Raw genomic sequence first — 20,362 nt, forward strand, 5'->3', positions numbered from 1 at the left:
ATAGTTATAAGCCCGGAATCGCATCCTTTTGCGCCTATTCCCTTTAAGATCAATCTTTAATCAAACCTTATCGGTTCACTCGCTTAATAAGCTAGTATAACATTTGTTTTATACGGCGGAAGGCTATCTATACTATTTCGAATATAGCTAAGTCTATAAAGAGATTAGTCGTCCTCAATAAGCCCTTAGATTAGGATAACTAGCTATACCTTATACGATCGCGTACAATAGCACTACGTATTTAGGAAGTAGTTAATCTATCTAAGTCTACTAAACCAGATTAACTTTAAGAACCTACGCTACCATCTTTACCTACTTTAGGAGAGGTAAATAGCTAGGCATAATTTTAAACTAAATTCACTATCTTTCGCTACTAAACAGCGGTATTCGATAAACGTAAGAAGGCTCTCGTAGATCTTATAACCTACATCTAAGAATCGATCTCAGTTAATAATCTCTCTTACATCATATCAGTTAAGACCCATCTATAGGACATCCTCAGAGCTCTATAAAAACGCCTAGCGCCTACGGATCAGGCACAGCTTATAGAGCTAGAGCAGCAATACCGTAATCTTTATAAAACCCCGAAGGCTCAATCAATCGACACATAGCTACAGCAATAGAAGAAGCTCTATACTAAAGTAAAGAAGCATAATCTTACTAAAGTATTAGGTAGCAGGCCTACTAGAGACTTTCTAAACGCTCTTAAGCCCATCGAACCTTAGTTTACAACCTTAATACAAGTTAAATTAATTAATAATCCCGCTTCAATAGCAGATCTATACAATCTCATCGAGAAGTTTCGCTAGTTCTATAGAACTAATAAATCTTAAAAGTTAACTACTAGTTCTTATTCAGCCTTCTAAGTAAATTTCTAAGGAAAACAGCTTAAACAGAAACCGCTCTACGACTACGGAAAGCATCACTTTTAGGATAACTACTACTACTATAATACAACGATCCGTCTAAGAACTTTTAAACCAAATCAGTTAATTCAGGCTACTATTTAAGAAAAGCTTAAAGATCTAAAGCACAAGAAGCGTATAGACGCTTCAATCGAACGAAAAAGGCGACTCAATTAAATAAAAGAGCTAGATCAACCTAAAGAATAAGAAGACCTATTAAAGAAGCAGAACATCGCCTTATTTCCTTCTCACTTCGCTTTATTTCTAACCGTTCAACACTCTCTCCAGGACTCATAGATCTTAGATTCTAGATTAAACACGCATATCTACAACCATATAATAGCAGATAGATTCTAACAATCCCGCAAGGCGACGTAAGGCGAATCACTTATTTTAGGAACCTATATATCTTTAATCAAGGCATAGGGAACTATATCTATTTCTATAAAGATAGAAAAAGACGAAGGCCTTATTACGCTTAATAACGTCGCATTCGTGCCAGAATTTATAACGAATCTCGTCTCTCTAAAGCTTACTATAGCTAAAGGAATCCACTAGGATACGCAAGCAATAGAACTTACTCTTCAGGATAGACATCTCTATAAGATCTAACCTTCTTAAGGATAATTTCTTCTTAAAAATAACTAACCGAGCTAAGATTAAAATCAGGCTTATTCCTTCTTCGCAATATTAATTCGAATATCGTCCGAGGAGAAATAGTATAGCACGCTAGCTCATACAAATTCAGAAGCAATCCAGCATCTTCAGGAAAATACTAAGGGCGTAGTTATTACTAAGAACCCGCCGACTCCTAACACTTTAAAATACAATACCTATATATTATTAAAATCACATAAAATCGTCTTAAGATCTTCAAGCAAGGAAGAGACCTTACAAGAGACGTTCTATCGCCTATCATTCGATCTCATCTAGATATAAAGAGGATACAACAGAGACAAGTAGATATCCCACTTTACCTACACGCAAAAAGGCTTCTATTTTATTTTTACCCATCTAAATAAGGCGGATACTTAGGAAATTCTTTAGTTTACTATTAAACTAACCAAAACTCGCTATAAGCAAAATATAGTATTCCTACAAACCGACGGAGAAAGAACTCTAGGTCTAGAGACGCATTCTTTTCTTTAAAGCAAGAGAATTACTCTCAAACTATCTACACTAAATACGCTAGAATAAAACGGACACGCCGAAAGATCAGGGGGTATACTACTTACTAAGGTAAGAGCTATAAGAATTAGCGTAAACCTCCCTAAATCGCTCTAGCTAGAAATTATTAAGGTAGCTAGCTATATTTACAATCGTACGCTACACAATAAACTCGACTAGAAAATACCTTTCTAGGCAGTTACTAGCAATAAGCTAAATCTCTCACATCTTCGTGTTTATAGCTACAGAGCCTATACATTAAAGAAGCATATAGCACGAAGCTAGAAGCTTATAGAACGTACTCACCTTAGACATCTTATTAGCTATAATTCTACAAATATCTTTCACATTTAGATCCCTAGTCAACATAAGGTTATTAGAACTAGAGACGTTATTTTTAATAAAGACGAACTCTACAAGCTAGAGGATCTAGATCTTACTCAACTACTTTAGGAAGAAGGGTAATAATTAATTTAAACACTAGACATTCCGCTACTTCTACAATAAGAAGAAGAGGATATTAAAGAACCTCTTATTCCAGGCTAAACTACCGTTACCCTAGGACGACCTCGTAGCTCAAGACAAATACCAGAAACTTAAGAACAACTATCAGATTAAACTAATCTAGGATTCCCGACCCTAAGCCTAATAGAAGACTCGATTCTCTTATAAGAATACTCCTTTCTAGAACTAGAGCCCGAAACCTAACCAGCTCAATCGTCACTACCGCCTAAACCAACTACCTTTAAACAAATACTTAAGCATCCCGAAGCTTAAGGCTTTATTATAGCTCTTAAGTTCGAACTTCGCAGTCTCATAAAACTTAATATATAGAAATATATCAATCGCAGCACAGCTACCCAAGCAAACAAGAAAGTTATTCCGCTTATATAGGTATTCAAGTACAAATTCGATACTAAAGGATATCTCATTAAATATAAAGTAAGACTCTACGTTAGAGGTAATTTATAGATTATAGAATAAGATACCTACGTAGCAACCTTAGTAGCACGTACCTTTAGATATCTTATAGCAATCACAGCCGCTTTCGATTTAGAGACAAGGCAGTATAACGCAGTTAACGCTTTTATTAATAGTCTTATCGACGAAGACACCTACTACGAACTCCTAGAAGGAATCTATCTACTCGAAGAATACTAAGATATTCAACTAGGTCTTATCCTTTAATTACTAAAAGCCCTATACGGACTTAAATAATCGCCGGCACTTTAGCATAATCATCTCTTAGTAACTCTACATAATCTTAGGCTCTCTTAGGTTCTAGAAGTTAACTATCTCTTCTAAAATAATTTTATACTACTATTCTTCTTCGTAGATAATATTACAGTTATCTATTCTTAAGGAAACGAATCCCACGTCCTACAATTCTAGTAGAAGATTCTCGATATCTATAATCTTCGAATTCTAGGAGAACTCGAATAGTTTCTCGCAATTAGAATTATTCGAGATAGGCCTTAGAGAAAGCTTTAGCTCTATCAAGATTCCTATATTAACAAGCTAGTAAGTAAATTCAATACCAACTTAGAGAAATATCCGCAAACACTATTACCCGTAGAAGATATTTAAGCTTCGACTTCTTAAGCTTTAGACTAGGAGATCTATACCTATTAATAAAGAATTAGATCGATCAACTTCGCTACAGTTATTACTAGGCTAGACATCGCCTAGGCCTCCAGCAAGCTCGTAGAACACCTAAAAAATCCGTCTTAAAGATACCTACAGATAGCTAACCGCGTAATTTAATATCTCGTTAGGACTAAACATCTAGCAATCGAGTTTAGTAGAATCTACAATAACTAATAAAGCGTATTCCTCGTATACAGCGATACTTTATTTACAAACGACCTAGATACGAGAAAGTCTTTATAAGAATACGTCTTTTAGCTATTCTAAGGACCGATCGATTAGAAAGCTATAAAGTAAAGAACGGTTACAACCTCTAGTACAGAAGCCGAATTTCTATTACTATTAACAACTACGAAAGAACTCCTTTAGTAGGAGCGTCTCTTCCAACAAATTCAATTCAGTCTAGACTATCACCTTTTCATCCAGTACGATAACAGGCAAACTATACGTCTACTCGAGGAGTCTACACCTAAACTCGTTACAAGGCTTCGACATATTAATATCTATTAGCATTAGTTACGCCAGGAAATTCAGAACCAATATATCAAACTTCAATAGACTCTATCAGCCGAGATAGTCGCAGATAGCCCAACAAAGGCTTTACCAACGTAAAGATTCCAACAGTTTATCAAACAGCTAAACCTCAGAAATATCAAACATCTTCTCTCAAGTACGGAATAGCGAATATTCCTTTACCACATCAAATTAGATTATTTTCTTTAGGTTTTTCTCAAACTCTTTCGGATTTTCTTATTCATCTCAGAAGCTTATTTCTTTTATCATAATAAGCATCAAATTACCCATCATAAAGGGGGTATATCAGCCAGGATCACTCCGATAACTCTCGTTTATCAGCCTTATTATTTAGTTGTTACACAACAGCCTTACCCCTGCACTACTCATTTACCACTACTAAAGAGAAAACGTGTTCTTTTAGATAGCAGTATATATACCTCCATAGGTAACAGTAATCTAGAAGGACAAGCGGCGTCCAATTCCTCGCGCCCAGCTTCACAGCTTAGATGCTCTTGTTCCATGGTAAAGCAAAGTGAAAGCAGTATATCGTTCGGTGTTTATAGAGCTGGCGCACCAAAAAAAAAAAAAGCCAAGTTCCTACCCGGAAATATCATCACCAATGTTGCTTTACCCACTGGTCTTACACCGCTTTTCGGAACATCTCACGGCCGACTACACGTCGACCTACACGATGGCTCTTATCCATATCCTCCATCCTATCATCTGCTCAGTTGCCAAAATGGCCGTCACGGAAACACCATCCATCGCTGTCACTCTTTGTCTCACCCCATCTTCTTTTCCAAAGGATATAGAACCGCTTCCGGAGCTATCAATCTCAGCCACCCTTCACGCCACTCAGCCAATCACCATATTTACCTGGCCCTCCATCTTCAATCCCAGTGTTGCGCTAGTGCGGCACAACTTCTTCGCCGAGGACCTTACCACGGGGGAACCAGTAAGGATGGACACGTCCAAGATAAAGCGCAGGGCATACATGCACCAGCGCGGAGATTTCGACGAGAAATATCACTTTACTCTGCATCCAGGGTCAACAACGGTTGTGTCTCATCATTTTCATCCGATGAGATTTAAGCCTGGTCACCAATATCGACTTGGTGTTACGGAAGGAGAGGCGCTACCTGATTGGTTGTGGTGGTGGGGTACCTTCGACGATGTCCTTAGTCCAGAAGAGGGCCCTCCGAAGGATATCAAACACTTGGAAGGCAGATTCCCGCTTGAGCTGAAGGCCGAGCCCATTGTGTTTACAGTGGAGGAGAACAGAAATTATGGCGAGCACAGCCCACAGTGACTGTAGTATCTTAAGAGAACCCTTTTCCCGTTTATTTGGTGTTACAATATGGAAGGCATGAATATCGGAATCCCAGCCCACCTCATTTTGCGTACATGGACATGTTATGGAACTTTAGAAGGGATTGAGTGTATGTATTATCTACTACAATCATAAACCCCCTCGCAACAGACTTCACCTTGTCCATTCATTTGCTTCGTCAACCATTTTCGTTTGTTCACTAGCCCGGAGAATCTACAGCCATAGCCCCAGTGCCACTCATCTGGAAACGAGGTCGCTCACGAAAGGTCGATCATTTCGACTCCGTTGTCGTCGAAAGTCGCCGACCCAGCACCATCTCCAGAGTCTTCGTCCGGCCTATCAGAACCATGAGCATCTTCGACTTCATCGCCCGTCTCAGCAGCCTCAATGCCAGCCTCCTCCACATATTCCTGAACAAACGTCTCGAAGTTCTTGTAGGGGATGGCGACGAATGCATTTTGCATCCTCGGGCAGACGGCTTTGAGAAACTCTTTCCATGGCATAAGCGAGGACAAGGGGATCTTGACTTCACCGTGAGGAAGGGTATCATCGTCTTCCAGTGGGATTTCATCGATGACATTATGTTGTGCGAGAGTCATGCCACAGTAGGTGTAGAGATAAACGTTGAGTTGTCTATCGTCTTCGGTGATGTCAGTGCGTACGACGACCGAGTCAATCATTTCATCGGCGGTAAAGTCATCGGTGATCTCTTCCGGTATCCCAGTGATCCGATGATCGATCCTAGCGATAGCGACAGAGACTCTTTCCTCGTAATGTTCGTCGATGGGGAGGTTTCTGATCGGACCATCATCGGTGTATTCGCAGGTGTTGTATGCATGCAAGTTGCAGCTGACGCCAATAGATGTAAGCTCAATGGTGAAGTTTTCGAGTTCCTTCTTGATAATGGCATTCAATTGGTTGCAAGCGTCTACGTGACCTTCGTCGGCCAAGTAGAAAGTTATCTTCTCATTCTCGGAGTCATAGTCGTACCTAGCGTAATATCAATCAGGTTCGAGCATCGTGAAAGGACTTCGCATACCTGAGGGCACCAGGAGAGTTGAGATCAATTCGATAACGATAGTAGTGGATGTTGGTGAGCTTCATCTTCAAACGATGACTTTCGGCATCGCCGCGGTTGCGGTTGGGGTGGTCGGCTTCTTCAACAGGTCTCAAGACAGTGACCACCCCTTCATAGACCTTGCCGAAGTCCAAAAGACGATCCATGCCGATGTCTTCGCGGAAGGCCGGCAAGGAAGTTTGGAAAGCCGGAGAAGGGGACTTGGTGGTAAGTAGGAAGAAATGGTGAGGGTCTTAGTGGTCAATAAGTAGATACACAATCTCGCTTACCGGCATGACTTTGGTATAATTTCGAGTTAGTCATTCACTGTTAGTATATTGTGTTGGGGGTACCCAGCATTCACTTTGCCAGTCAAGTCTACCGCCTACAAAACCTTCCACGCCCTTCCAGAACCTTCACCAGTGACCTCATTGCGCATGCACAGACCCAATCCCCAGCATATATAAACGCCGCTCCCCTCCCTCCACCTAGACCTTTCTTTGCCTTGTGGGAAAGTTCGATAAATGCAGTCTGTGTTCTCTACTCTACGGAGGAACTCGTTCACCGAACAAAATTTTGGACTTTGCGCGGCGGCTGCACGGCATCTTGTTGTGTAGTTGCTGCCACCGTGTCACCCGTATTGCACTGTTTCGGGTCGATGCAAACTTGTTTTCTAGAGGCTGGTTTCATTGCTGTGCTCGGCTTGTCTGGGCCTTCAAAGAAGTCGTTTGCTTTTATTTTGAAACTAACCTACGCGACTTCTGCACGCCCTCCTTCTTCCGTTTCCGCAAGTCCTAGACCCCCTTTCCTCTTCATGGTGTGAAACATTCTCACGCTGACCCATATCGAGAAAAGCAGTAAGAATCCCATGTGTGAGCATATCACAATGCCCCTCCAATTATAATTCCTATCCACATACCATAACGTTAAAGCAAGGAGAAGTGCTACGATTGACCAATCAAGCAAGACCAAAGGGAACCACAAAAGTGCATAATGCTTCTTTAACGCAGTATCATGCGACTCAAAACGGAACAAAAGCATTGTCCCTAGCATGATCGAGACAACTGCTGATATGGCGCAGTTGACAAGTAAGCCCTCCGCGGCATGATTTAGAGGAGTAGTTGTAGGATGGAACTCTGAAAACTGTAAGACTCCAATAGCCGCACTGCTTGTCAAAGCGGAAAGAACGTTGAGTGGTGTGATAAAACGAAAGAGACGCCGAAAGACGATGAAATCGCGAGGGGTAATATAGCCTTTACAGTAGTTAGCGGCACGTCCGCCAGAAGCAGTGCTTCGTTACCTCTTACCCTCGGTCATAGTACTGTCTGAGTCTTTAACGCTTTCTGGTGTATATGTTCGAACAAAAGGACTAGGACAGTGATTGCTGTTTGCCATTTCGAACAATTGACGCTTTTGTCCAGTGTTGATTGATGACAATGGCTATCATACAGAGAAAATTGGTAAACACTCTTTTATACGGAGGCCCGGCCGGTCCAAGTTTTTCGCCTTCCTTTTTAGGAATAGGTAGATACAGGGTGATGTTCTGGATGCATAAGCGAAATGGGGGCCCTCTCTTAAACGCTTTAATTGGCTAACTTCACTTAGCAGTCCATTTGGCTTACGCGTCCTGGAGAAAGAAAGGCGAAAAACTTGAACCGGCTGGGCCTCCTTACACCTCCATTAATATTTATAGAAGCTTGTACTACTGCAGATGAGCGTGAGCCATAACTGCCACGGGTGATTGGGAGAACGTTTGGCAACAAGGGCTTGCAGTGAGCTGCTTTTTGCATCTGGCTCAATGGCTACTTGTTTTTTCACCTGCTGCATGACGATAATAGAACACTGTCTCGTGATACCAGATGCAGGCTTATCTTGTTAAATAAAGAGAACGGGCTATAGTTCTTTATATAATTGGTCACATAAATAGCACAGCGTCGCATCGCGTATGCAGTAATCGCCCAGAGTAGAACTGGTGTAACCAATACGGCAACCCCGCACTTCCTGCAGCCTTTGTTTTTCAGCTGCCCCAATTCCTTCACTCCTCACGCTATTCAGCTTTCACAAACCTTTTACCTTCAGCACTCGCAACCCACAATGGATGGCCTTAGCGGCGCGGCCAGCGTTATCGCAGTCGTTCAAATTGCAGGATCCATCTGCACCCTCCTCAAAGACTACTATCAGGGTGTTCGTGATGCCCGCGGCGAAATCGAAACTCTCTACAAGGCTGTCAGAGCTTTGAATATCATTCTCAAAGAACTCCAAACCCTCATCAATGCCAAAACTATCGCCGAACCACAGGATCTACTGAAGGACTGCAGAGCTGATTTGGTATCACTCGAGAACAAAATTAGTCCAGCCGCTGGGGAACAGAAAACCCGATTGCGACTCAAAAAATATCTGAAATGGCCACTCAAAAGACAGGAGGCGGAAAAAAAGGTTGAAACAATAGAACATCACAAGTCAAGCATTGTTACGTGGCTCGGCGTGGAAAACCTGTATGTTTCCATCTTCAAAGGGACATTTGTTTTCCTCAGACATGGTTGGACGCCTGAAGTTGACATTAAATTCAAGGACAAACCAGCTACAGCAGTTGGATATTCTTGAAGACATCAGACAAGATATCAGGAGTGCCGAGGAAGAAGGAGAAAGAAGACGGGTAATCAATTGGCTCGGCGATTCCAACCCCTCCAAAGAGCTAAATCAAGCATTGAGGAAGAAGCAAGAAGGCAAAGGTACTGGAGCTTGGCTCGTATCATCGGATGATTTTGAGAAATGGATGATTACTCCTAACGCAGGCTATTGGCTCAATGGGAATGGTAACTATCATAAGACCCTTTTATCGGAAACCCGAGGCTGACAAGTTGCAGCTGGTTGCGGGAAGACAATCTTGAGGCAAGATTTTCAAAACCCGACCTTGATATGTTACTCCCATCCCTCACTAACTCATAAGTAGCTCGACTGTTGTGCAGACAATCCGAGACCATTGCAGAGGCAATCCACTGAAAGCTGTTGTCTTCTGGTACTTCACATTTACAGATCAAAAGAAACAGAATGTATCGGCTTTTCTCTCTTCAAGTATCGCGCAGATCATCGCCCATCGGAGAGAGATACCTACAGAGATCCAGGATGCCTACGATACCTGCAGCCAGGGAACGATGAGTCCAGACGTTGATTTATTATTAGAACTTCTTCGTTCAGTACTTCCGGGATTTGATGATATATACATTCTTGTTGATGCCCTCGATGAATGTCCAAAGCTGGACGGATCCAGGGCAGACCTGTTGAGCACATTAGCAAAAATCATCTCCTGGCAAGAGCGCTCACTACATCTGTTTATTACAAGCCGCAAAGAGAGTGACATCGAAGGAGCACTTGTTCCATCTCTCAAAGATATGACATCCTTTTGGATCAAATCACTTCAACCGGACGATATCACAGAGGACGTGGAGCTTTTTGTAAACCAGGCACTGGAAGAGTGGATTTTCAGAAGGTGGTCAGCGGATTTCAAATCCGAAGTAAAACAGACCTTATCTACCAGGACTCAGGGATCGTAAATTCCCCTCTCGTACATAGCTAATTCTCACTGTGTTGACGCTATGATGAAGGTTCCGACTTGTTGCGTTGCAAATGGAAGAGCTCCGGCGCAAAGCGATGATGCCAAAATCAAGGATCAAAAAGCTGCTTGAAAAAATTCCGGAAAGCCTGGATGAATTTTACGACCGAATATTAGGGGAGATCGATCCCGATTTTGTGCAACAGGCAATTATTGCTTTCCAATGGCTCGCATTTTCCGCTCGGCCGTTAAAACTCCCAGAGCTCGCCGAAGTGCTCTCAATTCATGCCGAGGACGAGTGTCTGGTGGATCCAGACGACAAACCAGCAGACAATTGGGGCGTCTTTGAGATACTCCCGAGAAGCATGGTTACCGCAGTGGAAGGAAAGGGCCCGAACAGATCCCTAGACGAGAGAATCACAGAAGTGTTCTCATCCGACGAGGCTCGGGAAAGATGGAACGGGAAGAACCTTGGTGTCCAACTTTCTCACTTCTCCGTTAAGGAATATTTTCTGCGAAATCGTGCCATGGATGAGCCGCTATCGAAGTTTCAATTTGACGAAAAGAGAGCCCACAACGTTATTGCGGCTGGATGTTTTGCTTACCTTTTCTATATTGCACAGAACTTGAACCTGGACACTATAGATAACTTCCCCCAGAGACCGTACTACAAACAGTACGAAGAAGATAGAAACAAGTGGGAAAAGTGTGTTGCAAACGACTATCCATTACTCGCATTCTCCGCAAAATGCTGGCCACTTCACGTTGAAATACTGGAGGCAAACGCAAACGAACGCTTGGAGTCGCTACTTTTCCGCTTTATGAAACGTGGCGAGCCAGCATTCCCACTATGGAGGGCGCTTGTATGCCATCGTAGGGGACTCCCTGAAATAGGTCTTCACAAGGAAACACCAATACACCTTTCGGAAAATTCCGCTCTGACACTCTGGTCCGATCATTGTCTCTCATACATGATTTGGCTGGGACTGGACCACGTTGTTAAATTGCTTCTTCAACGTCAACCGCCGCCTCATGAGCCCTCTTTAGAGCATTTCCAATTTCGGATGTCTGACAAGCTATTTGATAAGTCTCAATTACTGCTTGCCCAGGCTTCTGGTATTAATCATCCTTGGCTAATAGAATTTCTCCTCGACCATGGGGTTAACGTAAATTCTGTCATCTTAGTTGGAAGAAACTATCCCCCGAGTTACCCGAAAGAAGCAACAGCTCTGGTACTGGCGGCAGAGAGTGGAAGCTTTGAGGCGGCGAAGCTACTGTTCAATCGGGGTGCCAACGTAAACGATACTATCAGCAATTACGGTGATCCTGTGACAGCTCTAAAAATGGCTTTACTAAATGGATACCCACGCCTGGCACGGTTTTTGATCGAAAACGGAGCGCATGTGAACTTTCCCAAAGGCAAAAATCAAGTTCTACTTTACGCAGTTCGTGTTGGTCATTCCGCAACGAAGCTGGTTTTAGAAATGGGTGCAAGCGAAGACTCACAGCGACTTGCTGCAAGATACTTCTCTGCAAGATCCCGCGATAAATCTGGCATACCTGGCCGGAGCGAGTATTTTTCTGAAAAACTGAAGATGCTTGATGCATGTATAGGAGAAGTCTTTGGCGAGGACGCGCGCTCCAAAATCATGGTAAGACCATTAAAATTCTCAATCTGCTAAACCGAGCTAATATCTTCCAGCGGGAATGCATCTCCGATGAATGATTTCGTCTCAACAAGTTCGGCTCAACGTTCATTTTTCACTTTTTTCTTAAGCGATATCTCAGTGTTGTTTAGATTTCTGGGAATTTGGAGTACGGACTCAGCGTTTATCCTATTGCAATCAGAAACTAGATACTTCCAATGTAGTATCTAGTTGTGTGCGTATACTTGATTTGGAAGATGATAGTTCCTAAATTAACTCAAAGAAGTGCACATAAATACCAGAAGTAGTGTAAGTCGAGACAGTGTTTACACTAAGCGCAGGACTCACTTTAATATATAATTTGATTATATTTGTCGGCAACAAATAGAGAGCCACAAAATTTACTGCTACTCTGTTAGTTTGCACAGAGTTCAACGAGTCAAATAGCTTGATATTTTACTTTTTGTGAAGGAAAAGGCGGTTTAAATAGCTAAAAGGAGCAGTGCAAGTATCCTCTACATTTCCCAATTTCCGCATAAACAATGACACAACAAGCAATTATATATACCACCAATAACCAACAGCCCTTCCGCCGAATTAACAACAAGTTACAAACACAAGTCAAGAGACACCCCACAAACCCCACAAACACATTCCAACTCCGGAAACGATCGACGCCCACAACGGCGGACGCCAACCACCACAAACGACGAACCTCCGCCCGCCGCCGCAGACAGGCACCGGGTAGCACAAGAGTTTTCCCCACCCCGGCCGGCCGCAATCACGACATCACCGTCGCCGACGACGCAAGCGGCGTCGCCGCGCATCGCACTGAAGCCATTCATCAGCCAAACGTGCTGCTGCGTCTGAAATGAGCTGTCTTGTTTGACCACAAAGCCAGGGGAAGAGCTAGGGACACTGGGCTGTGCTGCGAGTTACTTGGGGCTGGCCACGACATACTTTGTGCAAACGGGCGACAACAAGGGCGAGGGCACAATGGCACATTCGATCGAGAAACCGCCGTCTATTGAAGACAAGCCGTCATTTTCAAAACCTCCATCAATCTCAGAAACACCATCAACCCCAAACCCTCCCACCTCAACCTCACCCCTACATCCACCCACCCCGCCCCCCCTAAAACTCGCCCTCTTCCAAATCCTCTCCTCACACCTCACGACCCTAACCTCCTTCGGGCAAATCAACGCCTTCAGCACCTTCCAATCCTACTACAGCACCACTTTACTCCCTTCTTACCCCACCTCCTCAATCGCCTGGATCGGCACCCTCCAAATCCTCTCCATCTACAGCCTCGGCTTCATCTCCGGCCGGCTAGCCGACAGCGGACATCTCCGCCTCACGCTGTTTACTGGCTTCGTGCTGCAAGCGGCGGGCCTCTTTGCTGCCAGCGCCGCGACGCGCTATTGGCAGCTGCTGCTGGCGCAGGGCGTGTGCTGCGGCGTGGGCATGGGACTGGGATTTACGCCGGGGGTGGCGAACGCGGCGGGCTGGTTTGGGAGGGGCACGGGGAGGGAGAGGTGGCGCGTTGTGGCCGTGTCGAGTGTGGCGTGTGGAGGCGCGACGGGGGCGTTGGTGTTTGCGGGGATGGCTGAGAGGTTGTTGGACAGGGTGGGGTTTGCGTGGACGATGCGCGCCATGGGGCTCGTGGTTGTGGTTTGTGGGGCTGTGGTTGTGGGGTTAGTGCGGAAGGCGCCGCGGATGGAGACGCAGGTGGAGAAGGAGGGCGAGGAGAGGGCGCCGTGGATTGAGTGGCGCGCATGGCGGGAGCCGGTGTTTGCGGGCTTTTGCGTTAGCATGTGGTTTGCGTTCTGGGGCGTTTGGATCGCTTACTACTACGTATGTCCCCTCCGACCTTCCATTCGCTTCCAATCTTGCACTAACACCCCTCCCTCCCACACACAGGTCCGTCCCTTCTCCCTCACAATCCTGCACGTCTCGCCCAACACATCCTTCACCTACCTCCTAGTCCTCAACGCGATCGGCATCCCCGGGCGCCTCGTCCCCGCCCTCCTCGCCGACCGCCTCCTCGGTCCCCTCACGACCTTCATCCCCGTCCTCCTGTGCGCAGGCATCTCGCTCTTCGCGTGGGCCGCCGTGCGCACGCCCGACGGCATGCTCGCGTTCGTGCTCGTGTACGGCTTTTTCGGCGCTGGCACCCAGGCCCTGCTGCAGGCTGCGCTCGCGAGCTTGTGTCCGGAGCCAAGGCGTGCGGGCGCGCGCATGGGCCTCGGCTTTGGCGTTGTCGGACTGGCCAGCTTGACGGGCAGTCCGGTTGGCGGCGCGCTGATTCAGGTGGCTGGGGGGAGGTATGTTGGTGCGCAGTGTTTTGCGGGTGCGGCTATGTTGTTGGGGTGTGCGGGGATGGTATGGACGAGGGAGAAGAGGGCCGGGTGGGGAGTGGGCGTGAAGGTGTGAGGAAGACTGCTTTTTGTTGTTGTCGTTGTTGCGCGATGGGATGAAGTTGGCGGAGAAGGCGGACTTGTGTAGTTCCCGTTCCGCCGCCCACGACGCGTTTTCCATGTCGCGTCACATGCGCGAAACCTACCTAGTTTTGTACCACCTCCATCACCACCACCACCACCGTCATGCCCCATTAACGCACTTCATTCAACAGAGATTTGGTTAGCATATACCCTCATGAGTACCTTCACCACCAGCCTGGCATGTCACTTATCTGCAGGCAGAAAAGCGCCAGGCAAGAAGACGGCTTTTGGCGTGTCGAGATTGGCTGTCCACACTACCGTGCCGCACTGTGTCCGCTGCAGCGCGATCGAAGACGCTCTCAGCTCCGTTTTGACAGACCCAAGGTCTTACCAGATGCCGATAAGAAAAATATTCTGCGAGCCGTAAAGAAAGACCCAAAATCACCTATGAACAGGCGTCGATTACTGCAACCGGGCCATTACGCACCACTTGGACGTTTACAACGCAATCCAGCTGCCCTAGACGCACGAGTATTTAGGCTAAAAGCCGAAACGGCATCGTTCGGCAAAGAAGAAGCAACTTCACATCATCCCGGCGGATATGGGATCCTTCCGTAAGAGCCTCTATATGATGATGGCTACCGGAACGCACTACCATCCAAGAAAAACCCAATAAATTCGAAGCAGTGAATGAAGCTGTTGCGTAGGGTCTGAGACAGCCGTAAGCACGTGCTGAGTTGTACCGATGATAAGATTAGCGAAGTCGGCAGCGCTTAGATGCTGACGGGGGATACAGCCGAATCCCCACTGCGCACGCTGGTCCCTCAAATTCTAGCCAACTGTTGGCAGCTGGAACCCATCGACGAAGAGGCAGAGAGGGAGGCGGCATATCCATACCGTGGGATGCCTGGCCGTCAACGTCCCCCAGCAATGACGCTGGCAGTGATGGCCGTGTGGGGTTGAGGCAGCGGGATTCACCTGCGGGGTAGCCGTCCGGTGGAGGCCACGCAGCGAATATTGTTAGTGGAGGGCACACCGCTGGCTCGAGCCTGACGATCCGACGGGACGGCGCCAGCCGCACCCCCTCCCTCTCCCCCCGCTGCCACCACCAAGACCGTGATACAGATGACTCTCAGCTCGCTCTGGCGCCCCCTATTCTTAGGCCGACCAGCGCAGCAACAACTTACATCGGGCTGCTGGTCGATGCCATGGCGGCGAACCAATGGCAACTTGAGAAAATGACGCAGAGCCGCGAGTGGCAAAAAAGAAAAATGCAGGAGGCGGCGGGATTCCGTGGCTGCCAGCACGCTGCACAGTAATTGCTGAATCCTGCCATGGGTTTCGGACCGATAACACAAGCTGGCTCGATAAATTGAAACAGATGCAAGAAAAGAGGTGACACATGATCGTAGGTGGCCTGCAGGCGTGCATAAGGCAGAGGGATGCTGATTGTCCGCCAGTTGCTTTGCTGGATTCGCTTGTTACCGGAAGGATTTGCTTCAGACAATCTCTGCTGACGTGCAAGGCTGCCGATGTGCTGGGTTGCGGCCCAGGAGGTGCCGCGCACCTCAGCCTCGATCACGATCCATGCGACCGATGAACCCATGCGGCGCGCAAAACTCTGCACTCCTTATCGCCGACTCACTGAGCGCTGCCTGGGAGTGTTGGCGTTCGTGTTTGACCGACCTTTGGGAGGGCGATGTATGCCTCCATGGAAGCTCCAGGCGCTGCGCGTTAGGCGCAGGCAGGATCGAAGTTGTGTTACCAGCACCCGCTGACCACTTGGTCCCTGGTGGCCGAGGGCAACCACAGCAGCACGAGGCAGTCGATCTGGTCAGGCACGCTCTCTGCCAAACGCCGAACCTTACCCCGCCGCACTGCGGCTGTTTCCGCTTTAGTTGAAAGTATTGAGATCAGCGTTGTGCACTGCCCTGCGGCGTCCGGACATAGCCGCACGAGGTCCGACGAGGCTGAAAAGGTCGCCGGTATACATAGGTCGCCGACGACGCATCGCGCGGACTCTGATCTGAAGCTCTTCTTCCTTCGCTTTTTACTTCGTCTTTCTCGACCACCGTTCAACAATGTTCGCCTTAACTTTGGAGTAAAGACGCGACAGGGATCTTTACCCAAGGCTCTCTTTTTCACATACATGTACTGACGTGTGGCCTCTCAAGTCTGCATTTCCCGTACCGACAAATGGCTTGGAAGTCCTCCAGCACATCTGGGATTGCCTGTGGCGGGATCGGTCGGCACCAGCATCACTGCTGCCGATTGGCAACATTACAAGCTTTTCGTCACTGGTCAGCGCCACGTCCGCGTACATGGTATTGACTATTATCATCGAATAGTAGCATACTATGTTTCAGAAGACTGTTTCAGCCCAATCCTGCCTGCATGTAGTGTTGATATGCTTCTCCAAAAAGCGTCATACGAATAACACTGCGAGGGAGTGATGGCAGCAACTGCACAATCCCTCCGCCGAGGGAGTCGCCAGACCGGTCTGCTTCCCGCATGAATCCCGCCTGCAACGGCATCGCCGTATTTAATCACCTAGAGACATTCGTCAACAGACCGCTGACAGCTACACTCGTCCTGAGCAGACCTACTTCGTTTCAGGTCTCAGTTTTCTGTCTTGTCCACCTCTTCTACCACTAGGCAATCTGCTGCGGGTTCAGCACCTCTTTGACGACCCGGCCAACAAGGGTCTAAGACTCTGACGAGAACAAGCTACTTTGAGTTACTAGATGCACCAGGTACATCCCCCTCGATGGTGTACACCACCGCACTCCATAAATGATGCTAACGTAGAGACAATAGACTCCCGTTGCCGCCGACATTGGATAACAACGGCATTCGTCGCTTCACCATCATGCCTACACAGGAGCAAGGCGAACGATTCGTGATGATCGTACTGCACATCACAAACCCGGGGAACAACGGCGGAGCGCCTCAATTCTACCCTTTTTGGGTGATTAGCACAACTGCTACTCGCATGATCCAGAACCACATTGGGAAGAAAGCAAAGGACGTCCTAAACGAAGTGGAGCGCCTGATGGACCCCACAACGTGCGACTGTCTGCAGCAGCCCTCTTCCCATTACTTTGGGCCTGCTGGTATCACCACTGAGCCGGGTCACTCTGCAGTACAGACCCAGCGCTCTGAGCCAGCTCATGGCATGCCAACAAATTCCGTAGAGTGGGACCTTGAGAGCGTCGAGCACGCTGACATTGGATGGTTCGATAACATTTGCTCCTCACCTCCAACAATGGAGCACATTACGCCGGACTATGGCAGCAGCACGCACTTTGGAGTGTTGGACCTAAACAATGGAGAGAAGTTTCTCCCCAGGAGCACTATGAGCAGCGATGACAGTGCTATCCCCTCCATGAGCGTCTCTGGGAGGAGCACCCGTCAAAGCAGCAGCAACATTGGGGCGGCGACCTACACACCCATGACTACGCCGGCGAGCAGCCCCACGAATGACGGTTACATTTGTCGCCTTTGCGGCGCAAACTTCAGCACACTTTCGAACTGTTATAGGCACGAAGACAGCTCTTGTAAACTGCAATCGGAGAAACGGACCTTCAACTGCCGCAAATGCGACAAGTTTTTCACACGGAGACAGCACCTGCAGGACCATGGGGTCCGGGAGCACGGCAACGGAGCGCAAGCCTTGGACGTTGCGTGGGGCATTCAGTACCCTTATCCTTCCTGAAGGGATGGAAATCCCTAACGAAAATCTTCAGCCACATCCTTGCTTCTTTCCCGCTTTCCAGCAACAACTACGCATCCGGGCTGCCTGGTCAACCTGAAGTTTCGTCTACTTTCTGGGGCTCTGGGTACAGTGTTGTGCGACAGAAAGCGATGCAATGTACGGGCTAGGAACGAACTTTACGAACTTCGTTCCTCTCATCGAAACTTGAATATTCCTGGATTATTCCTAGTATAGCAATTTACTCTTTCTCTCCATAAGTGCCTGTTTGCACAAGTAACAGTCTTCAAGAGATGAAGTGACGTTGTTGCCTAGCGGGTAACTACACCACGTAGCGGCAGGCGGGCAGCCAGCCAGTCATTACCTGTGCGTGTGTTGGCGGCGTGTGGCGAACAGCCACTGCATCGCTCTATTTAGTAAAGCCGGCCTAGGGCAGCGTGACATGCCACTTGGGGAAAGCAAGGGGGAATCCACGGCGTTCGGTTGCGCCGGAAGCGATGTGAGCGTCGGCGGGGCCGCCAATGGAGCAGCAGCCTACTACTCCTCAACGGGAGCATTCACCCAATGATACAGAACTTATACGGCGCCGGTGGGCGCTTATGCGGAGCGAGCGGGATTGCGGGTACGCTGAAATTCGGGAATACGCAGAGGGATAGAAGAATAATCCCTCCGGTCCTTCGGACCGACTTCGATTGACGGCCGCCACTCATCCACGATGCTGGAAAACGCCACATGCGAGTGACCGGCTGAAGGATTCGTTGGCATTCAGCGTGGCTGCGGTATGCAAAAAATACCCCTGCCCTGGTTGACGTTGCTGGCTCGGATCTAGCCGGCTGGGCTACAAACGAAACGACGGTGAGGGGTGCGCGGGGAATGATGCACACCCTTTCCTCTACTACATCTCACCGCTCCTTCTTCTTCCCTGTGTTGGCTGGCCGTTTTGGAGCGGCGGGATTGTGTGTGTGCGTATGTCAGGCTCGTGGGTGCACACGAGTACGATTAGATGGAATCCCTCGGCTGGCACCAGAAACGTTCATGATCAGTGCTTGTCATGTTTGGTATCATTTGTAGCGCTTCCAATGGTGCGGACACTCCAGTCTGGGCTTCGAAATCGTAATTCGTAGCCTCTATGAACAGGTAAAGATAAGCTTTTTGCAGCAAGGACATTTCGTACTCCCCATTGGCTCCGTTCCACTCTGATGTACGAAAAAGCCAGGGTAGGGAGGTTCCTGCGAACATAAAATCTCGCATAGCTAATGGTAGAGGGATCTTGTGCCCCTTCGTCAGAGGGTGAGAGGTTTATTTTGAAACGGCACGTTCCCATCCTTGTGCGACAAAGAAAAAAAAAAATAACGTCATGTGACACGGAATCGTCAGCGTCGCTCGCGATCCGATGTCGCACCGTCGCCCCCTCTACGACGTATTCCTATCCGGCCAGCATTTCAAGCCTGGCTGCTAGGTATGGCCATCAGTCTGACTCCCTTATCGCTGCCATCGCAGGGACGCTGACTTCTGCAGATCCTGTCGGGATGTTCCAAGCTCTTGAAACTATGCGCCACCGCGCGTCGTTGTCGCATGTCCTAAGTTCCATGTCCGAAGCCAGTTGGTCACTGGCAAGTGCCGAACGAAAATCGTTATACCGGTTCTTTGGAGACATGGATATGTACGGCCTCATTTCGCGACGGTCTGCCTTCATGGCGCAGTAGGAAGGAGCACAGTGGTGTTAACTTGGCCATGAGCATATACCGAACAGCTCTCCTATGTGGTACGGCTTCAAGCGTTGCTTTTGCGCCAAATGCTCTTCGGATGGACGAAACCTGGCTGGGAGATCAAAACGGAGGAACAGTTCGGTATCGCTTAAGAAGAGCTGTGGAAATCAAGTCTTTGATGGGGTGCAGAAAGTAGTGGATAGGATGAGGTACAAATAGAGAGGTGCGATGATGTTGAGTTTGGCTAAAGCCACACTAGGGATGGAACAGTTGATCTAACCCGCCGTTCGCGGCCGACGATTGGTGGGTGGATCCTGTACTGTAGCTCCACCCATCCTTTGGGTGGGGTCATTCACAGCTCGCCGCGTGCTCTGAGCGCCATCATATCCTCTGAACGACTTTCCCAGAGGGATCTTACGTAGTACACAACAGCCCCAGCTACTTGACCTAATGGCTTAGAATTTGCTGACTAGCTGTTAGCCACAAAGTATAAAGGCAATCTCATCGACCTTGCTCGCAACTTCAACCTTCAATTTCTCAAGACAAATATCAGTAATTACGTGGAACAGAACATCAAGAATCTCCACCAGAAGCCAAGATTACACTGGATCAAAAATGACAGCAAATTACGATATGCCACAAGAGCCCTCTACCTCGCACGACTGGGCTGCCAGTGGGT

At 47.6% G+C, this 20,362-nt stretch overlaps 8 protein-coding genes across 8 annotated transcripts; 6 read left to right on the top strand and 2 right to left on the bottom strand.

Moving 5' to 3' along the window:
• Positions 1 to 2,966: 2,966 nt before the first annotated feature.
• Positions 2,967 to 3,191, top strand: K452DRAFT_196212 (uncharacterized protein; the record flags this gene model as incomplete). Its single annotated transcript, XM_033535954.1, has 2 exons — positions 2,967 to 3,033; positions 3,058 to 3,191. Coding segments are annotated over 2 exons (201 nt in total), but the record flags the coding sequence as incomplete, so codon positions are not given.
• Positions 3,192 to 4,974: 1,783 nt separating this feature from the next.
• Positions 4,975 to 5,544, top strand: K452DRAFT_298283 (uncharacterized protein; the record flags this gene model as incomplete). The annotated part of the gene is made up of 1 exon (XM_033542109.1): positions 4,975 to 5,544. One exon carries the CDS (start codon positions 4,975 to 4,977, stop codon positions 5,542 to 5,544), a length of 570 nt encoding a protein of 189 aa, XP_033397289.1.
• A 181-nt stretch (positions 5,545 to 5,725) lies between these two features.
• On the bottom strand, positions 5,726 to 6,789 carry K452DRAFT_318572 (uncharacterized protein; the record flags this gene model as incomplete). The annotated part of the gene is made up of 2 exons (XM_033544168.1): positions 5,726 to 6,555; positions 6,605 to 6,789. The coding sequence occupies 2 exons, from the start codon at positions 6,787 to 6,789 to the stop codon at positions 5,823 to 5,825; spliced, it is 918 nt and encodes a 305-aa protein (XP_033397290.1). The 3' UTR covers positions 5,726 to 5,822.
• A 512-nt stretch (positions 6,790 to 7,301) lies between these two features.
• On the bottom strand, positions 7,302 to 8,233 carry K452DRAFT_287532 (uncharacterized protein). Its single transcript, XM_033540496.1, has 2 exons — positions 7,930 to 8,233; positions 7,302 to 7,875 (listed from the first exon to the last, which is right to left on the bottom strand). Exons 1-2 carry the CDS (start codon positions 8,015 to 8,017, stop codon positions 7,373 to 7,375), a joined length of 591 nt encoding a protein of 196 aa, XP_033397291.1. The 5' UTR covers positions 8,018 to 8,233; the 3' UTR covers positions 7,302 to 7,372.
• Positions 8,234 to 8,674: 441 nt separating this feature from the next.
• On the top strand, positions 8,675 to 10,427 carry K452DRAFT_287533 (uncharacterized protein). The gene is made up of 4 exons (XM_033540497.1): positions 8,675 to 9,117; positions 9,194 to 9,438; positions 9,490 to 9,514; positions 9,576 to 10,427. The coding sequence occupies exons 1-4, from the start codon at positions 8,717 to 8,719 to the stop codon at positions 10,174 to 10,176; spliced, it is 1,272 nt and encodes a 423-aa protein (XP_033397292.1). The 5' UTR covers positions 8,675 to 8,716; the 3' UTR covers positions 10,177 to 10,427.
• On the top strand, positions 10,228 to 12,016 carry K452DRAFT_271183 (uncharacterized protein). Its single transcript, XM_033539021.1, has 2 exons — positions 10,228 to 11,827; positions 11,878 to 12,016. Exons 1-2 carry the CDS (start codon positions 10,250 to 10,252, stop codon positions 11,899 to 11,901), a joined length of 1,602 nt encoding a protein of 533 aa, XP_033397293.1. The 5' UTR covers positions 10,228 to 10,249; the 3' UTR covers positions 11,902 to 12,016.
• A 957-nt stretch (positions 12,017 to 12,973) lies between these two features.
• K452DRAFT_207309 (uncharacterized protein) lies at positions 12,974 to 14,191 on the top strand (the record flags this gene model as incomplete). The annotated part of the gene is made up of 2 exons (XM_033536123.1): positions 12,974 to 13,675; positions 13,742 to 14,191. Coding segments are annotated over 2 exons (1,152 nt in total), but the record flags the coding sequence as incomplete, so codon positions are not given.
• A 2,644-nt stretch (positions 14,192 to 16,835) lies between these two features.
• K452DRAFT_30545 (uncharacterized protein) lies at positions 16,836 to 18,242 on the top strand. The gene is made up of 2 exons (XM_033542899.1): positions 16,836 to 17,015; positions 17,080 to 18,242. Exon 2 carries the CDS (start codon positions 17,132 to 17,134, stop codon positions 17,975 to 17,977), a length of 846 nt encoding a protein of 281 aa, XP_033397295.1. The 5' UTR covers positions 16,836 to 17,015; positions 17,080 to 17,131; the 3' UTR covers positions 17,978 to 18,242.
• The last annotated feature ends 2,120 nt before the right edge of the window (positions 18,243 to 20,362 follow it).

Source organism: Aplosporella prunicola, assembly GCF_010093885.1.
Source record: "Aplosporella prunicola CBS 121167 unplaced genomic scaffold K452scaffold_13, whole genome shotgun sequence".
In the NCBI taxonomy this organism is placed as follows: Eukaryota; Fungi; Ascomycota; class Dothideomycetes; order Botryosphaeriales; family Aplosporellaceae; genus Aplosporella; species Aplosporella prunicola.

Coding starts and splice junctions, on each gene's coding strand:
- K452DRAFT_287532 (XM_033540496.1), bottom strand. CDS start 8,017: ATGGCAAACAGCAATCACTGTCCTAGTCCTTTTGTTCGAACATATACA. Junction 7,876..7,929: donor AGACAGTACTATGACCGAGG/GTAAGAGGTAAC, acceptor ACTACTGTAAAG/GCTATATTACCCCTCGCGAT.
- K452DRAFT_287533 (XM_033540497.1), top strand. CDS start 8,717: ATGGATGGCCTTAGCGGCGCGGCCAGCGTTATCGCAGTCGTTCAAATT. Junction 9,439..9,489: donor CTATTGGCTCAATGGGAATG/GTAACTATCATA, acceptor GACAAGTTGCAG/CTGGTTGCGGGAAGACAATC. Junction 9,515..9,575: donor TGCGGGAAGACAATCTTGAG/GCAAGATTTTCA, acceptor ACTCATAAGTAG/CTCGACTGTTGTGCAGACAA.
- K452DRAFT_271183 (XM_033539021.1), top strand. CDS start 10,250: ATGGAAGAGCTCCGGCGCAAAGCGATGATGCCAAAATCAAGGATCAAA. Junction 11,828..11,877: donor ACGCGCGCTCCAAAATCATG/GTAAGACCATTA, acceptor AATATCTTCCAG/CGGGAATGCATCTCCGATGA.
- K452DRAFT_30545 (XM_033542899.1), top strand. CDS start 17,132: ATGCCTACACAGGAGCAAGGCGAACGATTCGTGATGATCGTACTGCAC.